The following is a 10,398-nucleotide window of genomic DNA, read 5'->3' as shown; positions in this document are numbered from 1 at the left end:
TGCAGAATAATGCAGCATCAGGATTGGAGGAAGACTCATTAACAACCTGCAATATGCAGATGACACAACCTTGCTTGCTGAAAGTGAAGCGGACTTGAAGGACTTACTGATGAAGATCAAAGACTACAGCCTTCAGTATGGATTACACCTCAACATAAAGAAAACAAAAATCCTCACAACTTGACCAACAAGCAACACCATGATAAATGGAGAAAAGATTGAAGTGATCAAGGATTTCATTTTAGAACGTCCTGACAGGGAACACAACAGAGGGTCCCTGAAGGAGCAGTAGAACGATGGGATGCAGAACTCAAATTCTAGTAAGGAGACCAGACTTAATGGTCTGACTAAGACTGGAGGAGCCCCGGAGAGCATGGCCCCTGGTCTCTCTATCAGCCCAGAACTAAAACAATTTTTGAGGCCAACTCTTCAGACTGGGATTGGACTGGACTGTGAGACATAAAGTAATACTTGTGAAGAATGTGTCTCTTAGACAAGTAGACACAAGAGACCAAAGGGGCGGCTTCTGTCCAGCAGTGAGAAGGGAAGTTAGAGAGAGTTAGGAGCTGGTTGAATGTTCATGGGAAATCAGGGGCGGAGGGAAGGAGTGTGCTGTCGCAGAATCGGGTGAGGGGTTGGGGTCTCATAACAATGTATGTAAAAAAAAAATTCTGTATGGAAGACTAACTTGAAATGTGAACTTCATTTAATTACAACAATTTTAAAAAAAAAGGATTTCATTTTACTTGGATCCACAACCAACACCCACAGAAGCAGCAGTCAAGAAATCAAATGACACATTGCTTTGGAAAAATCTGCTGCAAAACACCTGTTTAAAGTGTTGAAAAGCAAAGATGTCACTTTGAGGACTAAGGTGCACTTGACTCAAGTCATAGTAGTTTCAATTGCCTTCTATCCATAGAAAAGCTGGACTATGAATAAGGAAGACAGAAGAAGAATTGGTGGCTTTGAATTATGGTGTTGGCGAAGAACATTGAATGGTAGAACCATGGACTACCAGAAGAACGAACAAATCTGTCTTGGAAGAAGTATAGCCAGAATGCTCCTTAGAAGCGAGGATGGCAAGACATTGTCTCATATACTTTGGACATGTTATCAGGAGGGATCAGTCCTTGGAGAAGGACATCATGCTTGGTAACTTAGAGGGTCTTCAAAAAAGAAGAAGACCCTCAACGAGATGGATTGACACAGTGGCTGCAACAATGGCCTCAAACATAGCAATGATTTTGAGGATGGCACAGGACTGAACAGTGTTTTGTTCTGTTGTACATAGGGTTGCTATGAGTAGGGATGGAATCAACAGCATCTAACAACAGCATTGGCTATATTCATCATGTTATGCAGCAGTCACCACTATCCATTTCCAGATTATTCCATCATTAACAGAAGCTCAGGCCCCTAAGCTAAGACTCCTCCTCTGTCCCCTGACTGCTACCCCTGGTAACCACTATTGAGCTCTATATAATTTGCCTATTTCATATAAGTGAGATCATACCGCCTTTGTCGTTTTGTGACTGAGTTATTTCACAAAGCGTAATGCTTTCAAGGGTCACCCATGTCTGTAACACGTATCAGAACTTCATTTCTCTTTATGGTTGAGTAATATTCACAGAGGGACCCCAGCCTGCCCTTGCATTGTGAAGTCTGCTGGAAGGCGGGGGAGAGGGAAAAGGTGATGTCATAGACCATGGGCTGGCCACTTGTCCCTCTCTCTTCCTGGGCTTTTCCCTGCCCTGGCCTTAACTTCTTCTTCCAGAGGGAGTGGTCAGCCCACCATCTGGCCCAGCCCATCCACCCACCTACAGCCATGGACACAAATCACTCAAAGCCTGAGGATCCTCAGTCCTCCCCAGAGGCCCCCAGACCTGGCCTGAGCCCCAGCTCAATCCTGGAGAACACCACCCTGCCGCAGGAATCCCCAGACACGGTGGGGGACAGACTTCCACCCAAGACAGGCGCAGTGGTCATCGACATGGGCACAGGCACCTGTAAGGTGGGCTTTGCAGGGCAAGCCCAGCCTACCTACACCGTGGCCACCATTGTGGGCTGCCGGCCCAAGAAGCCCACCAGCGGCGGGCAGCTGGAGCTAGAGACGTTCATCGGAGAGGCTGCCCGCGTGCGCCCAGAGCTGACGCTGGTGCAGCCCATGCGCAACGGCATCGTGGTGGACTGGGACGCGGCAGAACTGATCTGGCGCCACCTGTTGGAGCACGACCTGGGCGTAGACCCCCCGGATCACCCGCTGCTGTTCTCTGATCCACCCTTCAGCCCAGCCACCAACCGCGAGAAGCTGGTGGAGGTGGCATTTGAGGCGCTGCACTCGCCCGCTATGTACGTGGCCTCGCAGTCGGTGCTGTCGGTCTACGCGCACGGGCGCATCAGCGGGCTGGTGGTGGACACGGGCCACGGGGTCACCTACACGGTACCAGTCTTCCAGGGCAACAACCTGCCGCACGCCACCGAGCGCCTGGACCTGGCAGGCATCCATCTGACCGCCTTCCTGGCGGAGATGCTGCGCGGCTCGGGCCTGGCGCTAGGCCAGCAGGACCTGAAGACGATGGAGAGCATCAAGCACCGCTACTGCTACGTGGCGCCCGACTTCCTCAAGGAACAGGCGCGGCCAGAGCAGGAGTGTCGCCAGGTGCTGAAGCTGCCCGACGGCAGGACGGTCACGCTGGGCAAGGAGCTCTTCCAGTGCCCGGAGCTGCTCTTCAACCCCCCCGAGATGCCAGGGCTGTCGCCCGTGGGCGTCCCCACCATGGCCAAGCAGAGCTTGGGCAAGGTGGCCCTGGAGGTGCGCGCGGACGTGGCCCAGAACGTGCTGCTATGCGGGGGTTCCTCGCTCTTCCCTGGGTTCGAGGGTCGCTTCCGGTCGGAGTTGCTGCGCTCCCTGCCCCCGGAGGCCCACGTGGTGGTGGCGGCGCAGCCCATGCGGAACTTCTCGGTGTGGATCGGAGGTTCTATCTTGGCCTCGCTGCGTGCCTTCCAGTCTTGCTGGGTCCTCCGGGAGCAATACGAGGAGCAGGGGCCCCACATCGTGTACCGCAAGTGCTACTGACCGGGCGGGCGGGGGCGGGTAGTAAAGTCTATGCCACCCAACCCCCTGCTCTGTCCTACTGTCCTCTATCTTGGCCCCCACTCCTGGGTCCACGCAGTCACCCCTAGACCCTCTCCACCTCGTAACTCACTTCCCATGATCCATCCCTTGAGACATTCTGTTCTAACCCTCTAAACCCACCTCCCCCATAAGCAACCCCAAGACACCACCGACTTTTAATCCCACCGTTCCAAGTTCTGTCCCCCCCCCAGGCACCCTCATATTGAGACCTCCCTAATCCCACCCCAAAGATAGCCCCAGATTCTGACCTCCCTACTCACCCTCATGATCTATTGCTTGTGATGTAACCCCCCCAAGATATCCTTGGGCTCTAAGTTCCCCAAGTCACCCCTTTGATATGCCCTTGAGGCCCCCCACTATCTGACTCCCGTGTTTTGCCCCTCCCAAAGGAACCTGCACCGTCGTGTTCCAACGCCTTCCCCAAATCTTTCCGCAAGTGCGCCAACCCCTAAATATACCTCCATCATCTGAACCCCATTTTTAATTCCCTCAAACACCCCCTAAGATTCCCTTGCCAAGACACTCCTGGTTCTGAGCACCCCAAACCCACTCCTTCCTTAGTTCCCCTCCATCTGATTCTCCAAAGGTCTCCTACACCCTGGTGCTCAGAGTGCCCCCAGAACCCTCCCACGAGGGCTGAACCCCCACATCCACCACAGAGACCCATGTTCTGACCCTCGAGGGCCTCCCTACAATGACCCGTGAAAGGATTCCCTGGTGTTCAAAGCCCACCCTCAGATTCTGTTGTTCCCCCAAAACTCTCCCTCCTGTAGCCTCTCCCATTCAGGTGTCTGACCCTCCCCATGACTCATCCCCCATCTGTACCCCCAAATATCACTATATTCTGACCACCTCCATGATGGCCCCGTGGCTCACGGTCTCACAGAGCACCTCCTTGCCCTGTCCTCACCCTTTGGAGCATGCCAGGACAACTCCAGCCTCCCAAACTGGACATAATCTGGCCCCCCAGGACCATCCACACCTGATGACTCTGCTAATGTGCCCCCCAACTCTTTCCTCAAAGACTCCCCCAAGGACACTCTCCCAGAGTAACCCCATGATGAACTCTCAGGACACTCCAGCCTGGAGCTTTAACAGACTTCCCAAGACCAGCTCCGGTATCCCAGCCCACCAGCTGAGACTCAGCCACTGGGGGATGAAGTTCCTGAGGCAGCCTACCCCACTATAACCTCAGGCAGATACCAGGCTGGTGGGGGCCTCACGGAACACTGGCTCCCACCCCACACACACAGGGACCTCAGGGCCAGTGTCCTGGGCCATCCATCCCCCTCCCCCAACTCCCACAGCTGTTCATCCCAAGCCCCAGCACCATCTCCCCAGGGATCAACCTATTCCCGTCGGAGGCCTCACCCACCCTACCGTGTCTGTGCTAGGGGCTGGAGTAGGAGTCCATCCCCACAGTCCAGGGAAGCTTCACACTCTGCCCACCAGGGTCCTGGGTCCTCTGTCCTACTTCCACCCTTGTCCTCAGCCTCTCTGCCCCACTCTCTTGCTGAAACTAGGATATCAAGACCCCCGACAGCAGACTGGACACATCCCCCAGTTTTCCAGAACAACAAATAAGAGCTACCAGGGTTTATCTGTGTCAGTATTGGGTGCTCTTCTTTCTCAGCCCAATAAATCATTCATTCAGTCTTTTGCTCCTTCAGCCAGCCAGTACTTATAGAGCGTGTCTCACACGCTCTCTCGGTCTCTGTCTCTATCTGCCTGTCTCTGTGTGTCTTTCTGTGTATCTGACACTCTTCTTTTCTTTTCTATTGTGCTTTAGGTGAAAGTTTATTGCTCAAGTTAATTTCACATACAAAAATTCATATACATATTGTTATGTGACCCTAGTTGCAATCCCTAGAATGTGACAGCACACTCCCCATTTCCACCCCGGGTTTCCTGTGTCCGTTCAACCAGCTCCTATCCCTTTCTGCCTTCTCATCCTGCCTCTGGATAGGAGGTGCCCATTTAGTCTTCTGTATCTACTTGAACTAAGAAGCATGTTCTTCACAAGTATTATTTTATGTTTTATAGTCCAGTCTAATCTTTGTCTGAAGAATTGGCTTCAGGAATAGTTTCAGTTCTGGGTTAACAGAGCATCCAGGGGCCATGTCTTCTGGGGTTCCCCCAGTCTCAGTGAGACCATTAAGTCTGGTCTTTTTATGTGAATTTGAGTCTGCACCATACTTTTCTCCTGCTCTGTCAGGGACTCCCTGTTGTGTTCCCTGTCAGGGCGGTCATTGGTGGTAGCCGGGCACCATCTAGTTCTTCTGGTCGGACACTCTTTTTCATTTGCTCACTTGCTGTCTGTTTCTGTCTCCCACCCATAGTTGGTTTAGATGATTCAGAAGATAAGATTTTAGACTTAGAGTTGATGCTGGAATGGGTTAAGACTTTGGGGGATGGTATGATAGAGTGAACGTGTTTTGCATGTGGGAAGGACACGAATTTGGAGAGCTCAAAGGGTGGAATGTTATGGACTAAATTGTGTACCCCCCAAAAAATATATATGTTGGAATCCTAACCCCTATACCTGTGGATGTAATCCTGTTTGGAGTTTTCTTTGTTAAGTTAATTAGATCATACCTGAGTAGACCACACACCTCCCCCAAAAAAACTCCCCATGTCATGGATTCAGTGCTGATTCATGGTGACCTCAAGTGTTTCAAAGTAAAATTGCTCATAGGATTTTTAATACCCCACGTGTCTGTCAGTTTGTTGTACTTTGAGGGCTTGCTTGTTCCTGTGATGCTGGAAGCTATGCCACCAGTATTCAGATAACAGCAGGGTCACCCACGGCAGACAGGTTTCAGCTGAGCTTCTAGACTAAGACAAGCTAGGAAGAAGGACCCAGCAGTCGACTTCTGAAAACAATTAGCTAGTGAAAATCTTATGAATAGCAGCAGAATATTGTCTGATATAGTGCCAGAAGATGAGCCACCTAAGTTGGAAGGCACTCAAAAGATGACTGAGGAAGAGCTGCCTCCTCAAAGTAGAGTCAACCTTAATGACGTGGATGGAGTCAAGCTTTCAGGACCTTCGTTTGCCGTTGTAGCATGACTCAAAATGGGAAGAAACAGATGTAAACATCCATTAATAATTGGAACCTGGAATGTATGAAGTATGAATCTAGGAAAATTGGAAATCGTTAAAAATGAAATGGAACGAATAAACATCGATACCTTAGGCATTAGTGAGCTGAAATGAACTGGTATTGGCCATTTTGAATCGGACAATCATATGGTCTACTAATGCCGGGAATGACAACTTGAAAAAGAATGGCTTTGCATTCATCATCAAAAAGAACATTTCAAGATCTATCCTGAAGTACAGTGCTGTTAGTGATAGGGTAATATCCATATGCCTACAAGGAAGACTAGTTAATATGACTATTATTCAACTTTACACACCAACCAGTGAAGGCCACAGATGAAGACATTGAAGATTTTTACCAGCTTCTGCAGTCTGAAATTGATCAAACGTGCAATCAGGATGCATGGATAATTACTGGTGATTGGAATGCTAAAGTTGGAAATGAAGAAGGAAGGATTGGTAGTTGGAAAATATGGCCTTGGTGATAGAAACCATGCCGGAAATCCCAAGATAGAATTTTGCAGGACCAATGACTTATTCATTGCAAATACCTTTTTTCAACAATATAAATGGTGACTATACACATGGACCTTGCCAGAAGGAATACACAGGAATCAAATCAACTACATCTATGGAAAGAGATGATGGAAAAGCTCAATATCATCAGTCAGAACAAGGCCAGGGGTCAACTGCGGAACAGACCACCAATTGCTCATATGCAAGTTCAAGTTGAAACTGATGAAAATTAGAACAAGTCCACGAGAGCTAAAGTACAACCTTGAGTATATCCCACCTGAATTTAGAGACCATCTCAAGAATAGATTTGACGTGTTGAACACTAACGACCGAACACCAGACGAGTTGTGGAATGAGATCAAGGACATCATACCTGAAGAAAGCAAAAGGCCGTTAAAAAGACAGGAAAGAAAGAAAAGACCAAAATGGATGTCAGAAGAGACTCTGAAACCTTCTCTTGAACTTCAAATAGCTAAAGCAAAAGGAAGAAATGATGAAGTAAAAGAACTGAACAGAAGATTTCAAAGGGCAGCTCGAGAAGACAAAGTAAAGTATTACAATGACATGTGCAAAGAGCTGGAGATAGAAAACCGAAAGGGAAGAACGCACTCGGCATTTCTCAAGCTGAAAGAACTGAAGAAGAAACTCAAGCCACGAGTTGCAATAGTGAAGGATTCTATGGGGAAAATATTAAATGAAGCAGGAAGCATCAAAAGAAGATGGACGGAATACACAGAGTCATATACCAAAAAGAACTGGTTGACATTGAACCATTTCAAGGGGTAGCATATGATCAGGAACCTATGGTACTGAAGGACAAAGTCAAAGCTGCACTGAAGGCATTGGTGAAAAACAAGGCTTTGAGAATTGAAAGAATATCAACTGAGATGTTTCAACAAACCGATGCAGTGCTGGAAGTACTCACTCATCTATGCCAAGAAATTTGGAAGACAGCTACCTGGCCAACCAACTGGAAGAGATCTGTATTTTTTGCCTATTCCCAAGAAAGGTGATCCAACCAAATGCAGAAATTATCAAACAATGTCATTAATATCACGTGCAAGTAAAATTTTGCTGAAGATCATTCAAAAGTGGCTGCAGCAGTATATCGACAGGGAACTGCCAGAAATTCAGGCTGGATTCAGAAGAGGATGTGGAACCAGAGATATCATTGCTGATGTCAGGTGGATCTTGGCTGAAAGCAGAGAATACCAGAAAGATGTTTACTTTGTTTTATTGACTATGCAAAGGCATTCAACTGTGTAGATCATAACAAATTATGGATAACATTGAGAAGAATAGAATTCCAGAACACTTAATTGTGCTCATGAGGAACCTGTACATAGATCAAGAGGCAGTTGTTCAGACAGAACAAGGGGATACTGCCTGGTTTAAAGTCAGGAAAGGTGTGCCTCAGGGTTGTATCCTTCCACCACGCCTATTCAATCTGTATGCTGAGCAAATAATCAGAGAAGCTGGACTATATGAAGAAGAACCGGGCATCAGATCGGAGGAAGACTCATTAACTACCTGCAATATGCAGATGACACAACCTTGCTTGCTGAAAGTGAAAAGGACCTGAAGCACTTACTGATGAAGATCAAAGATCACAGCCTTCATTATGGATTACACTTCAACGTAAAGAAAACAAAACTCCTCACAACTGGACTAATAAGCAACATCATGATCAATGGAGAAAAGATTGAAGTTGTCAAGGATTTCATTTTACTTGGATCCACAATCAACACCCATGGAAGCAGCAGTCAAGAAACCAAAAGACACATTGCATTGCGCAAATCTGCTGCAAAAGACCTCTTTAAGGTGTTGAAAAGCAAAGACGTCACCTTGAAGACTAAAGTGTGCCTGACTGAAGCCATGGTATTTTCAATCACATCATACGCACACGAAAGCTGGGCAATGAATAAGGAAGACCGAAGAAGAGCTGATGCCTTTGAATTGTGGTGTTAGTGAAGAATATTGAATATACCATGGACTGCCAAAAGAATAAACAAATCTGTCTTAGAAGAAGTACAACCAGAATGCTCCTTAGAAGCAAGCATGGCCAGACTACATCTTACATACTTTGGGCATGTTGTCAGAAGGGATCAGTCCCTGGAGAAGGACATCATGCTTGGTAAAGCACAGGATCAGTGAAAAAGAGGAAAACTCTCGACGAGATGGATTGACACAGTGGCTGCAACAATGGGCTCAAGCATAACAGCTATTGTGGGCATGGCGCAGGACCGGGCAGTGTTTCATTCTGTTGTATGTAGGGTCACTATGAGTCGGAACCAACTCAACGGCATCTAACAACAACAGGATTTTTAATGGCTGTAATCTTGGCCCTGGTGGCGCAGTGGTTAAGAGATCAGCTGCTAACCAAAAGGTCAGCAGTTTGAATCCACTAGCTGCTCCTTGGAAACCCTACAGGGCAGTTCTACTCTGTCCTATAGGGTGGCTGTGAGTCGGAATGGACTTGACAGCAATGACTTTGGTTTGGTTTTTGGTAATCTTACAGAAGCAGACTGCCAGACCTTTCTTCTGTAGTACTGCGGGGTGGATTTGAACCGCCAACCTTTCAGTTAGCCAAGCACAAATCCTTTGCACCACCTTATACCCGCGTAGGGTGGGTCCTAAATGTAATCACTTCTGAGTCATAGGAGAGTAAATTAGACACACACAGAGACACAGCCATCAATACAAGCGGAGGGGTAAAGGAATGCCTGGGGCTAACAACAAGGAAGGAATTCACGCTGCAGAGACACTATTTGGACTTTTACCCTCCAGAACTGTGAGGAAATGAGTTTCTGTTCTTTAAAGCCACCCACTTGTAGTATTCGGGTTACAGAAACCCTAGCAAACTAAGACAGAATTTGTGTGTAAGTAAGACACTGTGTGTGTCTCTACTTCTTTCTACTGGTCTCTCTCTCTCTCTGTCTCTCTCTCTCTGTCTCTGTCTCTGTCTCTCTCGTCTCGTTTTTGTCTCTCTCTGATACTCCCCCACCCCAGCATCATGCTTACACAAGAATTTTCCAGAATGGAAACTCATTATCTGTAGAGCAGTGAAACCTGCCCCCGGACTGCCATTGGGCAATGTGGGTAGGCGAGGGCCCCAGCTGTCCCCAACTATCATGTCCCACTGCATCCTGGGGACTGTGCCTGTATCCAGCCCCACTTCAGGCCAGAAGGCGGTCCTCAGCTGGGGGACAGCTCTGCAGACAGCTAAGGGCCCCAGTCCACAAACCTGCAGACCCCAGGGGCAGCCTCAGCTTGTGAAATAGGCAAGAAGCCCCAAGACTGGGCAAAGAGTAGGCAGACATTTCTCCTGGCCACCAGGGGGCAGAACATCCACGCTTAAGGGTCCAAGGGCCGCATCAATTCTCGAATCTCAGAGTGGGCAGCGAGTCAAGAGGCCTAGACCTCAAATAAGACCACCCCACATGCGGAAGCCCGGGCCACACACACAGAAGGATGTTGGAAAGGCTGAGTCTCAGATGACACAAGAAGTGAGAGGGATGCAGAGACCCCGCCACTCTTGGGCTGCTAGGAAACCAAAAAAACCATTGCCATCGAGTTGTTTCTAACTCATAGTGACCCTTACAGGACAGAATAAAACTGCCCCATAAGGTTTTCAAAACTGT

General features: G+C 48.3%; 1 protein-coding gene across 1 annotated transcript; it reads left to right on the top strand.

The window, feature by feature from the left end:
• Positions 1 to 1,828: 1,828 nt before the first annotated feature.
• On the top strand, positions 1,829 to 3,079 carry ACTL9 (actin like 9). Its single transcript, XM_004378407.1, has one exon. The coding sequence runs from the start codon at positions 1,829 to 1,831 to the stop codon at positions 3,077 to 3,079; it is 1,251 nt and encodes a 416-aa protein (XP_004378464.1).
• Positions 3,080 to 10,398: the final 7,319 nt, after the last annotated feature.

This window comes from Trichechus manatus, unplaced genomic scaffold (genome assembly GCF_000243295.1).
Source record: "Trichechus manatus latirostris isolate Lorelei unplaced genomic scaffold, TriManLat1.0 scaffold00057, whole genome shotgun sequence".
NCBI lineage: Eukaryota > Metazoa > Chordata > Mammalia > Sirenia > Trichechidae > Trichechus > Trichechus manatus.
This window is presented reverse-complemented; position numbering and strand designations above follow the sequence as displayed.

Excerpts from the sequence above, each read along its gene's own strand:
- ACTL9 (XM_004378407.1), top strand. The coding sequence starts at position 1,829 with ATGGACACAAATCACTCAAAGCCTGAGGATCCTCAGTCCTCCCCAGAG.